Genomic DNA, 22,014 nt, shown 5'->3' with positions numbered 1-22,014 from the left:
GGCTGGCCACTTCTATGGGCAGCTGGGCTCATCTCCACAGGCCTGCTGGGGACTTACAACACTCTACTTTGTTGCTGCCATAAGCCTCACTTGTTCTGTAATTATTTTGAGGCAAGAATTTTCGAAAGGAGGTTTCCATAGAGACTTTTTAATAAAAGTGATATTTGGAGAAAGCATTGAGTAGTTACAGACCTGCTATATCTTAATTAAACATATATCCTGACAGTACTTTTTGTAGATCTTTTTTTTAAAACACATTCAAAAATATTTATTGGCCATTTATGTTTCTTATTTTTTTTCTTTTCAATTTATTTATTAACAACTTCCATGATTATAAACAATATCCTATGGTAATGCCCTCCTTCCCTCCACTTTCCCCTTTGAAACTCCATTCTCCATCATATCCCCTCTCCATCTCAATCAGTCTCTTTTGTTTTGATGTCATGATCTTTTCCTCCTATTATGATGGTCTTGTATAGGTAGTGTCAGGCACTGTGAGGTCATGGATATCCAGGCCATTTTGTATCTATGGGGAGCACGTTGTAAGGAATCTTACCCTTCCTTTGGCTCTTACATTCTTTCTGCCACCTCTTCCATAATGGATCCTGAGCCTTGGAAGGTGTGATAGAGATATTGCAGTGCTGAGCACTCCTGTCACTTCTCAGCACCATGATGCCTTCTGAGACATGGCAAGGTCCCTGCCATCTGAAAAGAGAAGATTCTCTACTAAAAGTGAGAACAGCATTAACATAAGGAGAAGTGCTTACTAGACAGTTTGATAAGCATAGTATATTAGCCAGACAGCAGCAGATGTTACACCCCTAGGGCTCATGACTTCCCCTGTTTTAAGTTTTCAGCATCAGGGATGTGTTCCCTCCCATGGAGCAGGCCTCCAGTCCAATTAGAGGGCAGTTGGTTTCCACCATGACAGACGTGCCACTATTGTACCTATTGGCTCATTTGGCCTGGCTGGCCAAATATAAAGCTTGCAGTATCCACTGTTGAGTATCTTCACTGGTGATTTCTCCTTTCTCCCATTGAACTACATGTAGAATGGCTTCTTCCAGCTTCCTGTCAGCTGGTCTACATGGAGAGGTTTTCAGCAGGATTTGTCAGTGGCCTTGCAGCCCAAGTATGTGGAGTCTTCAGTAATAGGGTCTTATTTTTGTCAGTCTTTATGAGTTGGCTTCAATGGGAGAGGAAAAACATGACATAGGCAGTGATGTTTTCAAAAAGTTTTAATATAGAAGCCCCAGCTATTTATCCAAGGAATCTGAAGTCCTTATTGATCAGATAAGAAGCATTGATTGTTCCCCGTCTTTGTGCTTGTACACTGTCACTATCATGGGTCATGTAGGAAGGATGGAAATACCAGACCCTTATTGTGGTCAACAACCCCACTTTACTGATGTACTATCAGAAGTTCCCAGTTTCAGGGCTGGAGAAATGCAAAGCCTAAGGACTGATTCCCCAGCACCCACATAAGCCAAATGCACAAAGTGGCCTATGCATCTGGAGTTCATTTGCAGTCTTGAAGCCCTGGCGTGTCTTATTCTTCCTCCCCTCCCTCCTTCTCTCTCTTTCATAGATAACTAAATAAATAGAATTCCCAATTTTGAAGTGTGGAGCTCAGTCAGAAGTGACAGCTTCAGCTGGATATGATGGTGCATGCCTTTAATCCCACCATTTGGGAGACCAAGATAGGAGTTTGAGGCCAGCCTGAGACTACATAGTGAATTCCAGGTCGGCCTGGGCTGAGCATGACTGTATCTCACAAAACTAAAAAATAATGAACGGCAGTTCCTTGTGCTTGGAAGAGTAGACATACCTGCTGAGGCACCAACATGAAGTACAAATCAGTACTTAAAAATTGACCCTGCAAGTCCCGCTAGGGGTCGTTAGTGCATCTGTGGCTCTCCTCATTGCCAGCCTGTGCTCCACCTTGGTCCTTGTAGCTGTTTTTACATGTGACCTTTTCCCTTGAAGAACATGTTATATAGTTGAGTTTTGTGCAAATCTAAAGAAGACCTCTTCATTTGGATATAAAAGTAATGAATTGAGCTGGGCGTGGTGGAGCACACCTTTAATCCCAGCACTTGGGAGGCAGAGATAGGAGGATCACTGTGAGTTCGAGGCCACCCTGAGACTACATAGTGAATTCCAGGTCAGCCTGGACTAGAGTGAAACCCTACCTTGAAAAACCAAAAGAAAAAAAAAAAAAACAGTAATGAATTGGCTTTTCTGTGACAGCATAACTAATGATGCTAAAGAAGATGAGATGGAAGAAAACCTGACTCAAGTGGGCAGTATCCTTGGAAATCTAAAGAACATGGCTCTGGATATGGGCAATGAAATTGATGCTCAAAATCAACAAATACAGCGGATCACAGAAAAGGTAAGTCTCTTATGGCTTCAAAAAAAAAAAAAAAAAAAAAAGCCAGGCATGGTGGTGCACACCTTTAAATCCCAGCACTCGGGAGGCAGAGGTAGGAGGATCGCTGTGAGTTCAAGGCCACCCTGAGGCTCCATAGTGAATTCCAAACCAAAAAAAGCCAAAAAAAAAAAAAGGGAATCTTATTGTGTTGCTCGTCCCCCAAAAATCTAGACGTCCATTACTAAAACCATTACTGGACTCTTTTTATTTTTTTGGTTTTTCGAGGTAGGGTCTCACTGTAGACCAGGCTGACCTGGAATTCACTATGGAGTCTCATGGTAGCCTCGAACTCAAAGTGATCCTCCTACCTCTGCCTCCTGAGTGCTGAGATTAAAGGTGTGCGCCACCATGCCCAGCCAAGGTTCTTTCTTTACAGGACAGTTTTTAAATTTTCTTAAATTTATTATTTGAAAGAGAGAGAGAAAGAATGGGTACTCTGGGGGCTCTTGTCACTGTAAACAAACTCCAGAAGCATACTTTACATGGGTACTGGGAAATCCAACCTGGGCCAGCAGGCCTTGGAAACAAATGCTTTTAACCACCGAGCCATCTGTTCAGCCCTGCAGGACAGTTTTGATGAGGTAGCAGTTCTGACTCTTAAAAAACGAAAGCCAATTAGTGGTTAAGGCACTTGCCTGGGAAGAATAAGGACCCAGGTTCAATTCTCCAGTACCCACGTAAGCCAGATAGATGCACATACAAGGTGACACATGCATCTGGATTCGTTTGCAGAAAAAAAAAAAAAAACAAGTTTAAAAAATTTTTCAAATTTATTTACTTGAGAGAGATAGAGGCAGACAGAGAAGAGAATGGATGTGACAGGGCCTTCAGCTGATGCAAATGAACTCCGGATGCATGGACCACCGTGTGCATTTGCCTTACATGGATTCGGGTGAATCAAACCTGGATCCTTTGTCTGTGCAGGCAAGTGCCTTAACCACTAAGCTATCTTTCCAGCCCCAAGTCTTCATTTAGCTCATGGAAGTTGGCTTGTTGTGAAAGAGCAGCCTTGGAATTAAGTTATTTTACTGAAATCTTTACACATAAGTCTTATAATGTACTCTAACCATTGAGTGTGCTGCTTTGCCTTCTGAATGTATTTTAATTTTATTTTGCTAACTAATAGCCTAGCAGTAAGTTCCTATAACCTTGTCTCAGGAGGTGGCTCAGCGGTAAAATGCTTGAGTATAAGCATGAGGACCTGAGTTTGAATCCCCAGCATCCATGTAAAATGCCAGGCATGGTGGTACACATCTACAGTTCAGTGCTGGGAAGACAGACCTGAGGGTCTCTGGGGCTTGCCTAACTAGCTTGTCTAGCTGAAACAGTTAATTCTGAGACCTTGTTACAACAAAAATAAGGTTGCGCTGGAGAGATGGCTTAGTGGTTGAGGTGCTTCCCTGTGAAGCCTAAGGACCCAGGTTCAGTTCTCCAGTACCCATGTAAGCCAGATGCACAAGGTGGCCCATGCATGTGGTATTTGTTTGCAGCAGCTAGAGGCCCTGGCATGCCCATTTTTTCTCTCTCTCTATCTGCCTTATTTCTCTCTGTGTGTATGTGTGTCTTTCAAATAAATAAATAAAATATATAAAAATAAGGTGTAGAAAGCCAGTCGTGGTGGCACACACCTTTAATCCCAGCACTTGGGAGGCAGAGGTAGGAGGATCACTATGAGTTCAAGGCCACCCAGAGACTACCAAGTGAATTCCAGGTCAGCCTGGGCTAGAGTGAGACTCTACCTTGAAAAACCAAAACAACAACAACAAAAAAAGGTATAGAGCAATAAAGAAAGGCACATACATGTGCACCCATGCCCCATACATACAAAAGTATCAGTTCTCCAGAATGGTCCTTGTGAAGAGACATACAAATAGATAACAGAAAATTGTGAATTTGTGTCTGTATGTTTTGTTTTGTTTAAAACAGGTTCTCATGTAGTCTAGGCTGGCCTTGAACTTGCCAGCCTGACCTTGAATGCCTGATCTTCTAGTCTCCTTTCCCAACTGATTCCTCCCCATCACTGCCCCCCTACACTTAACATGATATACAAAAATACTGAAAACAGAATTGTTTTCAGTGGTCCATGAGTCAAATCTCAACGCCATACTTGGTTGAAATTTTGCCTTCCTTTCAATGGTGGGGTGATAAGTTCAGCACTGGAACCATTTACAGTGATTTCAAATTTCAAATAATGGTTCCTGGGATGCTTTCAGTGCTGCAGTCTGGGTTAGGCAACATATTGCTATCATTTTAATTTAGATGTTGATGTGGGTGGCAAAACATCTGTTCCAAAGTTCTTTGGGAAGGTAATTTCAGTCTCTCTTGGTCAGACATAGGGTAGCTCCAAATTTTGTGGCTCAGAGAGCATCCTTCCTATACTTCATTGTGTCAGATATGCCAGTGAAGCCAGGCGTGGTGGCGCACACTTTTAATCCCAGCACTCCAGAGGCAGAGGTAGCAGGATTGCCATGAGTTCAAGGCCACCCTGAGACTATATAGTGAATTCCAAGTTAGCCTGAGCTAGAGTAAGACCCTACCTCGAAAAAAAAGTCAGTGAAGAGCTGGGCACAGTGATGTGTGTCTGTAATTCCAGCTACTCCAGAGGATGAGGTGGGAGGGTCACTTGAGCCTAGGAGCTCAAGGCCAGCCCAGGAGATGAGATCTAATCTCAGGAATGGGGTGGAGCATTGACTCTCAAGTGCTTCCCAGTTTCAGACACATTAAACAATGAAAAAAATATAGGGGCTGGAGAGAAGGCTTAGCAGTTAAGGTACTTGTCTATAAAGCGTAAGGACACAGGTTTCATTGCTCAGAACCCACATAAGCCAGATACACATGATGGTGTATGTGTCTGGAGTTTGTTCTTAGTAGCCAAAGGTCCTGGTGCGCCCATTCTCTCTCTCTCTCTCTCAAAAATAAATAAATAAATAAGTAATTTTAAAATGTATATAAGCTTGATTAGTTACTGAAAATTCTTCTGTTATACCTTTGTCATATTTATACATCAGTTTTTCTAAATGAATTTCATATTGTCACTCCTTACCAAAACTAAATTTTATCATATATGACTGCCAAGTATTTCTTGAATTGTCAAAGTTTGATCACTCAAATGTATAAAAATTATTATTATCATTATTATTGGTTTTGGGTTTTCCAGGTAGGGTTTCACTGTAGCCCAAGCTGGCTTGGAATTTACTGTGTAGTCTCAAGGCAGCTTTGAACTCATGGTGATACTCCTACCTGTGCTTCTTGAGTGCTGGGATTAAAGGCATGCACCACCATACCTGGCTTAAAAATTATTTTGATATATATGATGTGTGTGTAAGGGCAAGCACACATGTGGAGGTCAGAGGTCAACTGCAGATGTCAGTCTCACCTTCCATCTTGTTGGAAGCATTTCTTTTTGTTTACCTTTGCGTTTTCCAGACTGGCTGGCCTGTGAGCTTCTAGAAAATTCTGTTTCCACCCACTTCCCCCCCTTTTTTTTTGGTTCAGTTTTCTTTGTGTTTTATTTTTCTTTATTTTATTTTATTTATTTATTTGCAAGCAGAGAGAAAGAGAGAGAGAAGAGAGATAAAAAATGGGCAGGCCAGGGCCTCTAGCCACTGCAAATGAACTCCAGATGCACATGCCCCTTGTGCGTCTGGCTTACGTGGGTCCTGGAGAATCAAACCAGGGTCCTTTGGCTTCGCAGGCAAATGTCTTAACTACTAAGCCATCTCTCTAGCCCTGGTTTTTGTTTTTTGAGGTAGGGTCTTACTCTAGCTCAGGCTGACCTGGAACTCACTATGTAGTCCTAGGCTGGCCTCAAATTCAGGTGAACTCACTATGTAGGTGACGAGTACCTTGAAATTCTGATCCCTGAGGCTGGAGAGGTGGCTCAGTGGCTAAAGGTACTTGCTTGTAAAGCCTAAAGGCTCAGGATTAATTCCCCAATACCCATATAAAGTGTGATGCACAAGGTGGCCTTATACACATGGAATTTGTTTGCAGTGGCAGGAGGCTCTATTGCACCCATACTCTCTTTCTCTCTAAGATAAATAAATAAGAATATGGTTTTTTTTGTTTGTTTGTTTTGTTTTTTTATGTTTTGGCTTTTCAAGGTAAGGACTTGCTTTAGCCCAGGCTGACCTAAAATTCACTGTGTAGTCTCAGGCTGTCCTTGAACTCGTGGTGATCCTCCTACCTCTGCCTACCAAATGCTGGGATTATAATTATAGGCATGCTCCACCATGCCTAGCAAAAAATACTATTTTAATTTTTTTTTTTGTTTGTTTTTGTTTTTGTTTTTTTGAGGTAGGGTCTTGCTGTAGCCCAAGCTGACCTGAAATTCATTATGTAGTCTCAGGGTGACCTCGACCTCATGGCGATCCTTCCACCTCTGCTTCCCAAGTGCTGGGATTAAAAGGCATGTGCTACCACACCCAGCAAAAAGTACTATTTTCAAAAAGATCTGATCCTTTGGCATTTACCTCCCAAATTTTGGGATTATAGCTATATGCCACTGCACATAGTTTATGGGGTAGTGGGGATTGAACCTGACTTTGTCCCCACCCTTAAGGTTTAACTTTATTAGAGTGGCTTATTGTGAGTGATGCTGAGCTCTTTTTTGTTTGTTTGTTTTTTAGGCGGACACCAACAAAGATCGTATCGACATTGCCAATACAAGAGCAAAGAAACTCATTGACAGCTAAAGCTTCTGCTGTACTGGTTTTCCAGTTCTTCAGTTTTCTAGCTTCTCTTCCTGTCGTCAACTTTTCAGAGTCTGAAATTTTGTTCCCACAGTCTTCTAATGGAAGACAGTGTGAAAGAAGCACCAGAGGAGTAACAGGCTCCGACCCTTTTTATTTTCTGTGTCTTTTGAGGGTAGACTACTGCTCAGCTGTCGTTAGACTATTTTCTTTCTCGTCATGCGCTCTTCGACTGCTACTGTACATCTGCACAGTGTCTTCATCCTCTTCACTTCAGTAGGTTCTTTTGCTCTGGAGATTTGGAGGCATTGCCAAAGATAGCCACAAGAAAGGCAGCTTTGGGAGTGGCTTTCTGATTAGTTTGGTAAAGGACAAGAATAAGGAGTGAGATGGTTATCACCTCAGCAAAATTCCACTCCCCCACCCCAACACAAAGTTACATGGCCACAATAATGATCTAGTTGGGTTATTTTATTTTATTTTTATTTTGAGGTCAGGTCTCACTCTAGCCTAAGTTGACCTGGAATTCCCTATGTAGTCTCAGGCTGGCCTCTAACTCACGGCGATCCTTCTACCTCGGCCTCCTGAGTTCTGGAATTAAAGGCATGCATCACCACACCCAGCTATTTTTTACATTAAGTTACAGTTTTTGTCACATAAGGCTAATGTTTTGTTTGTTTTGGAGCTTTTATACATAATATTTTTTGTGATACATTGTTATTTTACAACCTGTGCTCCAAAGAGAATAGAATGGGTTTTCTTAAAGTAAACTTAATTTCTTAAATCTCAGTGATTCATATATATATATATATATATATACATAGATTCTGTGATCCTATTACATATTGCACATTCAGGAACTTTGTACAATGAGTATCTTTTTATTTTCACATTATTAGTAGTTTTATGGCCCCATTATAGGTCTGTTAACCTAATAAAATTATCTGAAGAAAAACTAAATAATTCCTAAGTATAACATGAGAATTTCTAAAGCAGGATTAAAGAAGTTTTGGAAGAGTATATCACGTGAATTCAGATTTACCTCAATGCTACAGAGTAGATTTAGATAGGAAAAAGGAAACTTAATTTTGGTCTCAGGTAGAAAAATAGATTACTTTTTTATGTAGTATTAGACATTTGAAACTACAATTTATTGTTACTAATTTTTTAAAAAATTCTGCCTTTGGCTTAATTATTGGTGATTATTACAGTCATCCTCTTTGCCTTGTGTGTTGAACTATGTCTAGAATTGGGTTTATATAGATCCTGAACAGTGTTATCAAAGTTGAATTGGTATTTGTCACCTTTCTTTAAAGACTAGCATCTGTACATGCCAGAGTTATCAAAGTAGTTTGCTGTGACTAATAACCACTGCTTGATTCTCATAATTAAATTTTGTAATCTTTCAAATAAGAAACTTGTTTCTATGACTTATTTTGTGGGCAATAATTCCAACAGCTTTTAACAAATTGAATAAAGTAAATGTCCATGAAAGCTGTAGTTAGCACCTTTCCAATTCTTTTTCTTTACATATATTTTATTTTTTATGGATGAGAGGGAGGGAGAATGGGCATGCCAGGGCCTCCAAGCTACTGCAAATGAACTCCAGATGTATACGCCACCTTGTGCTTACATGGGTACTGGGGAATAGAACCTGGGTCCTTAGGTTTTTCAGGGAAGTGTCTTTACCGCTAAGCCATCTCTCCAGCCCATTATTATCTTATTTGAGTTTAGGCACACTATTACCTGGATGCTTCTGAGTGAGAACTACAACCCACTTAGTGGAGGAGCACAGGCACTTCAAGGGGAGAGGAGGATTTTTGTTTTTGTTTTTCAAGGTAGGGTCTCACTCTAGTTCAGGCTGACCTGGAATTCACTATGTAGTCTCAGGGTGGCCTTGAACTCAAGGTGATCCACCTACCTCTGCCTCCCAACTGCTGGGATTAAAGGTGTGCGCCACCACGCCTGCCAAGAGAGAAGGATGTTTAAATGAAGTTAGAGGACTAGATTCTATATTATAGAAATGCATCTTGTCAGAATGTGTAGTATGGCAGTGAAGTACTGAAAGTATGAATTAAGAAAGTACAGCCACACCCTGAGGGTACATAGCAAATTCCAGGTCAGCTTGGGCTAGAATGAGACCCTACCTCAACCTCCCCCCACCCACAAAAAGTTACAGCCAGGTGTGGTGGTGGTGGTCACCTTTAACCCCAGCACTCTGGAGGCAGATGTAGGAGAATTGCTGTTAAGTTTAAGGTCATCCTGGGCAATAGTGAGTCTCTATTTTGAAAAAACTAAAAGAAAAAAAAAGGTATAAAATAGTAGATTGCACCTTCCTTAAAAAAAAAAGTCCTTTCTGCTGGGCATGGTGATGTATGCCTTTAATCCCAGCACTTGGGAGGCAGAAGTAGGAGGATCACTGTGAGTTCAAGGCCAGCCTGAGACTCCATAGTGAATTCTAGGTCAGCCTGAACTAGAGTGAGACCCTACCTCAAAAAGACAACAAAACAAAACAAAAAAATCCAAAGTGCCCTTTTTCTTTTGATTTATTTATTTATTTATTTTTGAGGTAGGGTCTCACTCTCGTCCAGGCTGACCCGGAATTCACTCTATAGTCTCAGGGTGGCCTTGAACTCATAACTCTCCTCCTATCTCAGCCTCCGAAGTGCTTGGATTAAAAGTGTGCACCACCTTGCCTGGCTTGGGTTCAAGCTTTGGTTCACTTATATACTAGCTATGTAGCACTGAACATAGTACTAACCTATAATTACATTAGGTTAAAAAAAATAAAACAGTATCCCCCATCAAGCTTCATTTTGTAACACTGATGGTCCTCTCAGTCCTAGGGCCACAGACTTAGCTCCTGCAGATGCACCTGTTTTGCTCTTAAGTTTTTATCATTCCTTCTCACATTCTCAAGTCTAAATCTTTTCACTTTAGGTTCACAAGCGTCTGGTTAAGTCCAGGTAGAACTCTTGACAACACACCAAAGAAACCATTGCACCAAGTCCAACTGGATAGACCCGTGAATTTATTGAGCTTATTTGCAGACTTACAGGTGTGTGGATAAGTCAAAGGCAGCTGCATCACTGAAAAGCCCATTCCAGCATGATGACTTACAAAAGCTGTATTCTAGGGGCTGGAGAGATGGCTTAGCAGTTAAAGGGTTTGCCCGTGAAGCCTAAGCAACCAGGTTCAATTCCCAGTACCCACATATTCCAGATGCACAAGGTGAAGCTTGTGTCTGGGGTTCATTTGCAGTGGCTAGATAGATACCCTGGTGTGTCCTCTACCTGCCTCTCAAATAAATATTAATAAGTAATTAAAAACAGGGCTGGAGAGATGGCTTAGCGGTTAAGTGCTTGCCTGTGAAGCCTAAGGACCCTGGTTTGAGGCTCTATTCCCCAGGCTCCATATTAGCCAGATGCATAAGGGGGCACATGCATCTGGAGTTCTTTTGTAGTGGCTGGAGGCCCTGGCATGCCTATTCTCTGTCTCTCTCTCTCTGTCTCTCTCTCTCTCTCTCTCTCTCTGCCTCTTTCTCTGTCACTCTCAAATAAATAAAAATAAAAAATATTTAAAAAATAATTTAAAACAAATTGTGAAGCCAGGCGTGGTGGCGCACGCCTTTAATCCCAGCTCTCAGGAGGCAGAGGTAGGAGGATCACCATGAGCTCGAGGCCACCCTGAGACTACATAGTGAATTCCAGGTCAGCCTGAGCTAGAGTGAAACCCTACTTCAAAACACACACACACACACACACAAAACAAAACAAAACAAAACAAACAAACAAACAAAACCCACATTCTCTAGTGTTCCTTTCATAACTTGCAGGCAACTAGGTAGGTCTGAGTCTCCCCAGCAGTTGCTGCTTGTATAACCTTGGATAAAGGCTTTGTGAAGCTTGTGCTTCAGCTTTCTAAGACTTAATAATTCCACCAAGGGGGACTAGTTCAATTGGAGGAAATTGTTATATGCCATCACATCACATATGGATTATGACTCACATTAACTTAAACATCTGTCCCTCACACATCCTATAATGCTATGCACTTAGAATCAACTGCTTTTGTTCTTTTTTTATGAGGAGAGTCTTTGTAGTCAAGCTGGGTCCATCTCTTCAGCCCTCTAAATCATCTTTTATTCCAATGTAGTATTAATAAGGTCTCAGCTTCCTATTCCTGTACAACTTGCTAGGTCACACGTGGATGCTGTTTATATGATAGATAGTGTGATTGAGTACTCTGTCCCTTTTGTGTATCCAGTCAAAAGGAAGGGGGATTGAGTCTCCATACTTTCACCCCATGTTTATGGATGAGAGTCAGTTGCTCAGTAAGCTAGTAAGTGACAAAAGTTCAAACAAAATTTTACCCTTCTGACTCCAAAGCCCATGATTTCCTCAATTATGATGACTTCCACACCAATCTCGCCAGCCTTGGGTTTACTTAGGTATAGTAATCAGGCTAGAATCAGCATCAACAGAGCATAACTAAGGCAACTTTGTTAGCTCATAAATCTTGTTCATTATAATCTCGAACATATTACTTTAGTTCTTAACCTCCAGTAGTTCACTGTAGTGGGAGATAAACACAGGATATGAGAAGTGCTACAGTACACGTGGGTGACAGTTAATTTGGCTTACTCTTAGGGAAGGGGCTCAGACATAGCAAAGGAGCATGTTAGTGAGAGGGCAATTCTAAGACTTGGTCCAAATTGTCACTGACTCTTGCAGAGGTAGGAAATACTGATGATTTGCTGGGCATGATAACACACCTTTGATCCCAGCACTTGGGAAGCAGATGTAGGAGGATTACTGAGAGTTAAGAGACCAGCTTGGGATTACAGAGTGAATTCTAGGTCAGCCTGGGCTAGAGTGAGACCTTATCTTGGAAAAACAAAAAGAAATAATGATAATTTAATGGGTATATTTAAGTTCTAAATTTATAAATTCTGATTTATTAAAAGTATTGGTGGGATGTCTAGTGAAAAGTTAACTGCTCAATGGGTGAGAAAGAGCAATGTTTTTTGTTTTCTTTTTTTCCATTGCAAATAAACTCCAGACTCATGCACCACCTTTTGCATCTGGCTTTACTGGGTACTTGGGAATTGAACCTGGGTCCATAGGCTTTGCAGACAAGTGCTTAAACCATCAAGCTATCTCTCCAGCCTGTGATGGTTTGAATCTAGTGCCTCCGCCCATAAACTAAGGTATTTGGAATGCTAGGCCCCCAGCTGGTGGCAATTTGGGACTTCAGGAAGAATGCAGACTCCTCTGAAGGGGCTTGGATGCTGAAGGAGTGTCCTGTTCTCCAAAGTTTACTTTATTCTCCCCTGGATTAACAAATTGGTAGTCCGCCTGGTTTTATGGAGTGTAACAAATGCAAGAAAGAGAGGGTCATTGAATTTGCAACAAGGTTTTATATTTTGGAAATGGCGATGGGTAGTGTGAAGCAGCCTTGTTCCTGCATGTAGGCCCAATGGAGGCATGAGGATGAACCGTGGGTTGCGGTGTAGACCCAATTGAAATGCCAAGACTGTAGGATGGCTACCCAGGAGAGCTGCTGGCACTGGTTGAAGTTTTCCTGGACTGTGAATAGTCTAGGTGGAGGAGTGGAATTGAAACTCCAGAGACTTGTGACTTAGAGACTTGTCACTGACTAGATTTGTTTTACTTGGGGCTACAGAGTTTAATGTTTGTCCTGTTTAAATCTTGTATTGATTGAATATTTTACAGTGTTACTGTTTATTCTGTGCCATTTTTTTTTCCCGGGGTTGGAGGGGTGGTTTGTTTTGTATTACAGCTCAGTTCAAAGACCTTGGACTGGCCAAGTGCGGTGGTGCATGCCTTTAATCCCAGCACTTGGGAGGCAGAGGTAGGAGGATTGCTGTGAGTTCGAGGCCAGCCTAAGACTACATAATGAATTTCAGGCCAGCCTGCTCTAAAGTGAAACCCTACCTTAAAAAAAAAAAAAAAAAGCTTGGACTATGGTGATGTTTGAACATCACTGGGATTGATAAAAGCTATGGAGATTATGGTGGGTTGGTTCAGGTGTCCCCCATAAACTTTGGCGTTCTGAATGCTAGGTCCCCAGCTGATGGCAACTGGGGAATTAAAGCCTCCTGGAGTCAGTGTATTGTTGGGAATGGGCTTATGGTATAGCCAGCTTCCTTTTGCCAGTGTTTGGCATACTCTTGTTGCTGTTGTCCCCCAATATTGGCTAGGAGGTGATGTCTACCATCTGTTCATGCCATCATTTTCCCCTGCCATCATGGAGCTTCCTCTTGAGTCTGTAAGCCAAATAAACCTTTTTTTCCCCACATACTGCTCTTGGTCAGGTGTTTTCTGACTGCAACAAGTAGTAAGAGTAAAGGTGGGGCTGGAGAGATGGCTTAGTGGTTAAGGCATTTGCCTGCAAAGCCAAAGGATCCTGGTTCGACTCTCCAGGCCCCACATAAGCCAGATACACAAGGGGGCACATGCATTTGGAGACCGTTTGCAGTGGCTGGAAGCCCTGGTGGCCCCATTCTCTCTCTCTCTCTGTCTTTCTCTCTCTCAAATCAATAAATAAAATATGTTTAAAAGAGTAAAGGTGGGCTGGAGATATGGCTTAGAGGTTAAGGTGCTTGCCTGCAAAGCCAAAGGACCCCAGTTCAATTTTCCGGGGCCCACATAAGTAAGTCAGCTGCACAAGGGGGCGCACGCATCTGGAGTTCATTTGCAATGGTGGAGGCCCTGACGCAACCATTCTCTCTCTCTACCTGCCTATTTCTGTATCTCTCTCCCAAATAAATGAAAATATTTTTTTTAAAGGCAAAGGTTATAAATACTGGGGAATCGAACCTGGGACTTAAGCAAGCACCTTTAACAATTGAGCCATCTTCCCAATTCCAAACATTACAGTTTAGAAAAAAAAAAAATTCCCTAATTGATACTGATAAAAATATTATCTGTCTCTCCCCAAATTCAGAAAATAACACAAGGAAAAAGACCAAATTTAAGGTCAGAGGGATTGCCTCATGTAGATTAAATAGTAGGCTCTTGTTATTTCTTGACTTTAAACTAGGTCTAACCATTGAGAATTGTCAAGATATCCTTAGCTAAGATAAACTTCAGAAAACAGCCAGAATGGTAGTGTTCTGAATGCCCCTATCAGTTGCAATGTGAAATCCTCTACTTTGTATCTTCAACTTTTTTTTTCCTATTATTTATTTATTTATTTATTAGAGACACAGAGAGTATGGGCATGCCAGGGCCTCTAGCCACTGCAAATGAACTCCAAATGCATGCGCAACCGGCTTACGTGGGACCTGGAAAAATCAAACCTGGGTCCTTAGGCTTCGTGGGCAAGTGCCTTAACCACTAAGCCATCTCTGCAGCCCTTCAACTTCTCTTAATAAGCATGTTTATTATCAGTCACAGGGTATCTCACTGCTCATGAAATGGAAACAAGACATGAAACATTTCTTTTTATTTTTTGAGGGAGGGTCTTGCTCTAGCCCAGGCTGACCTGAAATTCAATATTAGTCTCAGGCTGGCCTTGAACTCACGGCGGTCCTCCTACCTTTGCCTCCTGAGTGCTGGGATTAAAGGCGTGTGCCACCACACCCGGCATGAAACATTTCTTCTTAATCAGTTTACTTTCAAAGAACAATGTTTTAAAGTTCTTTCTTCCCCCTTTGAATAATTTAACTTTGCTTCCAGTCAAAGTTCATTAAAAATATTTTATTTAGTATATTCTCTCATTCAGAGAATAACCTTGATAAACAGGTTATTTTAAAATATAGCAATGGTTTTTTTGTAGGTAATTTAATTAGTACAGATATAAATACAAAAATGGGAAAAGATTACCAGAAATAAAACATAATTTTTTTTAACAAAGCTCCAGGAAAATCTTGATTATTAAAATCCCTTTTAAATCTTATAACTAGGCTAATTGTGGTAGCACATGCCTCTTATTCTAGTACTTGAGAGGCTGAGACAGGATTGTTAGTTTGAGGCCATCCTGGGCTACATAGCAAGACCCTGTCTCAAAAAAAGAAAAAAATCTTACAAGTGTTGCATATATAGTTTTAGCTCTTCAGAGCCGTCTACCAATAAGGCACCTGCAATAGTACAGAATGTGCTACTGCAGCCTTGGGGAACATTTATTAGTGTTGCTGTGTTGGTGCTTTCTGACCAAGCTCAATTTTAAGATAGTCTCATGTTTATGTACATCCTAAATTCAATATAAATGGCAAATGAGCTGGTAGATTAGAAGAAAATCATAAGTCCTTAAACAAAGAAATTTACCACAAATTAGAATTTCATAAAAATATGAAGTGTTAACACAGAGGTGGTGTGGCAACTGGCTTTATGAAAGCTCACACATTGAAACCAAACATAATCTCAAGCTGTGTTGTGGAGCTATTCTGTTACCAGGCAGCATTCCCTCACAGTATAAATAGCAACTAGCTACTAGTTTTTTAAAGCCAAACTAATGTTTTGAAGATCAACACTGTCCATAACTCAAAATGGAGAGCTCTTCCTAATTCCTAATTCCTAATTCCTTTTCCCTTTGCTTATCTGAAATGTCCCTAGAAAGGAAGAAACGGTGATTGAGTGAAATGTAATAATCCACAGTGTCCTCTCCAACAACAGGAGGCTTGACTCAGCCAGCTTCCAGCAGAGATTTCATGTCTGTGTCCTGTACAGTTCCCATGGTCCTGGAGAACCTCATGCAAACTTCTTCTTGGTGGCAGTAAACCTCTCCATGTACTAAAGTCATGAACAAAAAATATATATACAGCTATGAGCACGTAAAAGGCTATTAGGGTTTTTTTTTTTCATTTTCATTTTTCTTGGATTTGGTTCTTTTCCTATAAAATCTACTTACTTTTAGAAGTAAATACAATTTAGAAGTAAATTTAAAGTTTGATGTTTTTCATGTATCCTCATAGGAAAATTATCAAACGGTGTGGTCATTTCTTAGAACCAGCTCCAAAATGGGAAAGCTTAAAACCTATTGTTGCTAGCCACAAACACTCATAGGAGTTATCTCAGGATTTTCTTCTAGGGCCATCATTAGAAATGCAGAAGATGCTGAAACATACCTTGTCATAGCCTTCCAGTTCTCGAAGTTTCTTTATTTCAAAAAGATTGCCTTCCACGGCAAGCAGGCAAATCTGGGAGTCGCTGAGGATACTCTGTGGAAGCATATTGAGCTCAAGACAGTTTTCTTCTAGGCGAAGAACTTTGAGACGAGGACAGCAAGATATCTTCACTGAGATCTGGGATATCTATTGGGCAGTAACAAAATGATAGGGAAAGCATAAGCCCTAAAGTGGTTGCCTCTCACTACATTAGACAAACAAATCTTGACTATGTCCTAGTTCTCCCTTCTTTTAACACCTCCATTTCTCACTACCTACTCATTGCAGAAGTCTCTGTCACATGCCTTCTGTGACTCTTTTTGAAGGTTACCAGTGACTGTTTGGAAATAAAATTTTCTAATAATAAAAGCAACTGTATATTCATTATGTAAAATTTGAGACTTGTGTAAGCTTAAAGAAAAAAGCTTACCTGTAATCTGTCACCCAGAAATAACCACATAAACCACACAGATGCCCACCACTTTACTGCCAAAGCCACAAATCTCTTCTCATTCCCTGTTGTATTCATGACTATTTTTCTTTTTGAAACAGGGTTTCTAGCCAAGACTGGCCCAGAACTTAAGTAGGCAAGGATAACCTTGTATTTGTTTGTTTTTTGAGGTAGGGCCTCACTCTAGCCCAGGCTGACCTGTAACTCACAGTGATCCTCCTACCTCTGCTGCACCAGTGTTTGGATTAAAGGCATGCGCCACCATGCCCAGCTTTACTTCTTTTCTTAACATATTTGCAAGCATAGAGAGAAGAGACAGACATATAGAGAATGGACATGATAGGGCACCACAAACAAACTCCAGATTCATGTGCCACTTTCTGCATCTGGCTTTACATGGGTACTGGGAAATCAAACCTGGGTCATTAGGCTTTGTATGCAAGCACCTTAATTGCTGAGCCATCTCTCTAGCCCCATTATTTATTTATTTAGGTTTTTCCAGGTGGGGTTTCACTCTAGTCTAGGCTGACCTGGAAGTCACTCTGTATTCTCAAGGTGGCCTTGAACTCAAGGTGATCCTCCTACCTCTGCCTCCTGAGTGCTGGGATTAAAGGTGTGTGCCACCACACCAAGCTTCATTTATTCATTTTGTGTTTTGTTTTTCTTTTGGCTTTTGAGGTAAGGGTCTCACTCTAGTTCAGGCTGACCTGGAATTCACTATGTAGTCTCAGGGTGGCCTCGAACTCATGATCATTCTCCTACCTTTGCCTCCTGAGTGCTGAGATTAAAGGCGTGTGCCACCAGCCCTGGCCCCTTCTTATTTATTAGTAGTTTTAAAGCACAAACTCCTAGTACATCATATTTCATATTTTCTCTCAACTACTATCTAGAAAACATTCTTTTTTTGTTTTAAAGAGATTGTGGCCAGGCCTTGAGGTACACATCTTTATTTTTTTAAATTCTTCATTTGTGAAAGAGAAAGAGAAAGCACGCCAGGGCCTCCAGCCACTGCAAATGAATGCCAGACACGTGTGCCACCTGTGCATCTGGCTTACATAGGTACTGGGAAATCAAATCTATGTCCTTGGGCTTTGCCAGCAAACCATCTCTACAGCCCTAGAAAGCATTTGTGCGCCATCACTTAGAACCTCAAAATCTGTATCTACAACCAACCATAGCCACTCATCTCTGTTCTTGTTTTATGTGATTAAAACTTCCAATTAGCTCTTTGGCTTTTCACCTTTCCTGAATTTTCAGGCCCCTGCTCTGGTATGCACCTCCTACTCCATTTCTCACGTGTGCTCTCTATCCCCTCCTGGAACACTCTGTATTTCTCTTTTCTTAAGATTCTCTTAAGTCTTTGAAAAAAAAAAAAAAATCCTCCCATTTAGATACTTTATCAACTCAGCATGGGCCCTTCAGCTCAATGTCAAACAGCTGTCTTTGGCCCATTAAATACTTTTTTCTTTTTTGGTTTTTTGAGGTAGGGTCTCACTCTGGTCCAGGCTGACCTGGAATTAAGTCTGTAGTCTCAGGGTGGCCTTGAACTCATGGCGATCCTCCTACCTCTCCCCTCCCCCCCCAGTGCTGGGATTAAAGGCGTGCGCCACCACGCCCCACCCATTAAATACTTTAAGTTGTCTTTTTTTCTTCCAGTATTGGGAATTGAACCCAGAGTTTCATGCATGCTGTACAAGTATTCTACCACTGAGTTACATCTTTAACCTCAAGTCCTCAAATTCTATTAATTAACTGGTATCTCAGACCTGGGAGCTTAATGAAAATGCAATTTTAAAAATCTTATTAATTTTTTTTTCCCAAGGTAGGGTCTCACTGTAGCCCAGGCTGACCTGAAATTCACTATGTAGTCTCAGAGTGACCTCATGCTCCTAGCGATCCTCCTACCTCTGCCTCTTGAGTGCTGGGTTTAAAAAGGCGTGTGCCACCATGCCTGACTTTTGGGGGGGGGGGGCAGGGAGTGGTGGAGTTCAAGGCAGGTAAGGTCTCTCTTTAGCTCAGGCTGACCTGGAATTCACTATGTAGTCTCAAGGTGGCGTTGAACTCATGACAATTCTACTACCACTGCTGGGATTAAAGGTGTATGCCACCACACCTGGCTTTTTTTGTTGTCTTTTTAATTTGAGACAGGGTCTCTCACTTGAACCTAGAGCTCTCCGATTCAGCCAGTCTAGCTAGCCAGATTGTCCCCAAGGATCCCCTGTCTACACTTCCCAAGCACTGGCATTACAGGCAGTCTTCCAGGCCCACCCAGAACTTACATGGGTGCTAGGAATCCAAACTAGGGCCTCATACTTGCCTGCTATGCACTTTACTGACAGCTTTCTTAGCACTCAAAAAGCAAATTCTTAGACCTCATCTCAAACTTACTGAATCCAACACTAAAGTGGGGGCCTAGTGATTTTAAACAATCTCCCAAGATTATTTTACACACTAAAGTTTGAGAATCATTGTCCAAGGCATTGAGCAGTCGTGTATATAGGGTAAATCCAGAAAAAGATGAAGCCAATCTCCTCAAACACCATCACAAGGTCAACTAAAGCCAGAACCCTAATAACCACATGTGGCTAACAGCTAGTATACAGTGTGCTGTGCAGATACAAAGTACCAATGCTACAAAAAACAAAACTAAGGGTCACAAAATCTCAAATGTTTGTTTCGCTGTGCTTTATGTCTATACCAAAGACTGCTCCTCCAGAAAGAGAAATATTAACCAAAATACACCAGAAGTAAAGAAACACTTCAGGGCTGGAGAGATGGCTTAGCGGTTAAGACACCTGCTTGCAAAGCCAAAGGACCAGTTTGGTTCCCCAGGACCCACATAAGCCAGATGCACAGGATGGTGCATGCATCTGGAGTTTGTTTGAGTGGCTTGAGGCCTTGGTGCACCCGTTCTCTCTCTCTCAAATAATAAAATAAAAATAGTTTTAGAAAGAAACATTTCAGGGGCTGGAGAGATGACTTAGCGGTTAAGCGCTTGCCTGTGAAGCCTAAGGACCCTGGTTCGAGGCTCAATTCCCCAGGACCCACGTTAGCCAGATGCACAAGGGGACGCACACGTCTGGAGTTCGTTTGCAGTGGCTGGAAGCCCTGGCGTGCCCATTCTCTCTCTATCTGTCTTTCTCTCTCTGTCACTTTCAAATAAATAAATATAAGTAAACCAAAAAAAATTATAAAAAAAAAAGAAACATTTCAGATTCCCGGTTCACCTCATTTGAGGCAAGGTTTCTCTGTAGATTCTCACTCTGTTGTTCTTTGCCGGGCTCACCATGAGCTTCTGTGAAATTCTCTTGTCAGCATAGTGGGGTTGCAGAAGCCAGATGTGGAGTCTGTTGAACTCAGTTACTCCAGCTTCAGCAGTGAATGTTTACCCACTGAACCCTCTCTCCAGTCCCAGGAGTAACTTTTGTAATTACTGCACCCTATTAAGTGTTCCACCTTGCTCAAACCACCATACCATACACCCCCCTAGTGTGAACTAACATTCTGTGGTACTTTGGGCACTGAAATTAGTTGTTTGTAGAATACACCTGCCTTCTAACCTTTAATACCTAACTGCATGATTAGAGTTCAAAGAACAAAAGTTATTAGAAGTCCATAAACCCCAGCATGCTAGGGGGGAACAAAAACAAAACCATTTAAGTTCTAGACCTGGTTCTGGTTGAGATTGATTTCGATGGCCTGCAGCTCCCCTACTATGTCTGGTATACTCCGAATCTGGTTTTTTGACAGATCCATCACATCCAGATGCCGCAGGCTACACAGTTGGGGTGGTAGTGTTCCCAGTTGGTTCCCAGAGAGGCTCAGGGTCTTGAGGGCAGAAAGCTGCCCAAAGGTAGATGGCAGCTCTCTTAGGTGATTGTTGTTGAGGCTTAGTGATTCTAGCTTTTTCAGGTTGCATAACTCATCAGGCAGAAAAGCTGGTAAAGAAAAAAAATTAAATAGGAATTTAATAGAGCTGAAAATTATCATTGAACTTTATAAAACTACAATGTGGCAGGCTGCTTCACTTTTTTTTTTCTATTTTGTTTTGAATTTTGAGAGAGGGTCTCAATAAGTCACCCAACCTGGCCTTGAATTCGTGATCCTCCTGTGTCAGTCTCTTTGAGAACCTGGGATTACAAAACTGCACAACCAGGCCGGGCTTCACTTTGTTAATAAATGTGAAATTCTCACATGTCATGTTTAGGTATTGCATTTTACCAACATAGGGCTCAGAGGGTGAAGGTGGCATTAAATTGCAAAAGAGCGTCTATTTATATAAGGGGCTCCTTTTGTAAAGCTGCCTAGGCATAATTCCATACAAGTCTGCAAGATCCTCCCCATCCCTTTCTATCCCCACTTCCCAATTAAATAACTTTGTTTACTTCTCATCCCAAAGATCTTCCAAGTTCAAATTAACCCAGTAATGATTATATTATCCAAGCAGGCTTGTAGATATAGTTGCAGGAGGTAGAGCACGTCAAAGACTGCTATTCTGCATCTCGAGCCTCCTGAACTGGTTTCATAACAAAACCAGCTTGTAAGAGAAAACCGCCCTTCGTAACTGCTGATCTCTAGAAAAGCTGTCCAGGCAAAAAAAAAAAAAAAAGCATACTCAGTTTGTTGTTGTTCAGGGACAGGCTCTTCAGCAGTGTGAATTTCCCTATTAGCAGAGGCGGTAGGCTGTCGATCTTGTTGTTGGACAAATCGATGGTCCTAAGGTTGCTTGTCAGCTTCTGCAACTCAGAGGGGAACTAGAGAAAGGAGTTCACAACGTGGAGACTCGCTCACCGATCGGCCCCCCTCCCCAGCCCCCGGCGTCCGGGTCCCTCTAAGTTGCTAGGTCTGGTCCCCGCCAGCCTCACCTCCGTCAGCCCCCGATCTTTAAGCTGAAAGACGCCCGTCTTCTGCGCGGTTTCCACATGAGCGCGGAGGGCACTGTTCCCCATCCTAGCGCCGCGGCTCGGGTCCCTGCGCCCACAAGTGCAGCTGTCAGCGTCCCGAGCGGGCACCCGGCGCCGCGCGAGCCTCGCTCGGGGGTCTCCTGCCCCAAACTGTCACCTACCGAGCCCTAGTTCCCGGGGCCAGCCCAAGAGAAACGGGGACGCACAGACAGTCCTACCGCAAGACCCCGAGGCCAGGGCGCCCCTGCAAGCCTCGGTGGGATCAGGGGAGCCCGAGACTCGCCTCCCACCGCTCCGGGCACCCAAGGCTCGGCCAGGGAAGACCCAGCACCCGCGCTCGCCTGGGACGCGCTCCCCACGCTTCCGCCCGGGCGGGAACGCCCTGTGACATCATCAAGCCGCGC

General features: G+C 42.3%; 2 protein-coding genes across 5 annotated transcripts in view; one reads left to right on the top strand and one right to left on the bottom strand.

Annotated features, from left to right (window-relative positions):
• The window catches only part of Snap23 (synaptosome associated protein 23), a 29,160-nt gene extending 21,166 nt beyond the window's left edge, over nucleotides 1–7,994 (top strand). For both annotated transcript variants that reach the window (XM_045157755.1, XM_045157756.1), the window contains exons 7-8: nucleotides 2,251–2,395; nucleotides 7,063–7,994. In XM_045157755.1, the coding sequence (XP_045013690.1) occupies nucleotides 2,251–2,395; nucleotides 7,063–7,128 (211 nt within the window). In that variant the 3' untranslated portion in view covers nucleotides 7,129–7,994. The remainder of the gene's footprint in view (nucleotides 1–2,250; nucleotides 2,396–7,062) is intronic.
• Nucleotides 7,995–14,834: 6,840 nt separating this feature from the next.
• On the bottom strand, nucleotides 14,835–22,004 carry Lrrc57 (leucine rich repeat containing 57). Of its 3 annotated transcripts, none has more exons than XM_004660886.3 (6): nucleotides 21,901–22,004; nucleotides 21,572–21,677; nucleotides 21,322–21,460; nucleotides 20,376–20,644; nucleotides 16,217–16,402; nucleotides 14,835–15,881 (listed from the first exon to the last, which is right to left on the bottom strand). In XM_004660886.3, the coding sequence occupies exons 1-6, from the start codon at nucleotides 22,002–22,004 to the stop codon at nucleotides 15,840–15,842; spliced, it is 846 nt and encodes a 281-aa protein (XP_004660943.2). In that variant the 3' UTR covers nucleotides 14,835–15,839. The 3 variants fall into 3 exon arrangements, with proteins under 3 accessions (XP_004660943.2, XP_045012598.1, XP_045012599.1); XM_045156663.1 differs by having other exon boundaries at nucleotides 21,772–21,913; XM_045156664.1 differs by lacking the exon at nucleotides 21,901–22,004 and adding an exon at nucleotides 21,829–21,874.
• Between the last annotated feature and the right edge of the window lie 10 nt (nucleotides 22,005–22,014).

This window comes from Jaculus jaculus, chromosome 8 (assembly GCF_020740685.1).
Source record: "Jaculus jaculus isolate mJacJac1 chromosome 8, mJacJac1.mat.Y.cur, whole genome shotgun sequence".
Lineage (NCBI taxonomy): Eukaryota > Metazoa > Chordata > Mammalia > Rodentia > Dipodidae > Jaculus > Jaculus jaculus.
The sequence above is the reverse complement of the archived record's forward strand: the minus strand, read 5'-3'. Positions and strand labels throughout refer to the sequence as shown.

Bases quoted from the DNA above. Each gene is read 5' to 3' on its own strand.
- Lrrc57 (XM_004660886.3), bottom strand. From the start codon at position 22,004: ATGATGTCACAGGGCGTTCCCGCCCGGGCGGAAGCGTGGGGAGCGCGT. The intron at 20,645-21,321 runs GTATGCTTTTTT...TTTCTTTACCAG, and splicing joins CCTGAACAACAACAAACTGA to CTTTTCTGCCTGATGAGTTA. The intron at 16,403-20,375 runs GTCTAGAACTTA...ACTGCCCAATAG, and splicing joins TCAATCTCAACCAGAACCAG to ATATCCCAGATCTCAGTGAA.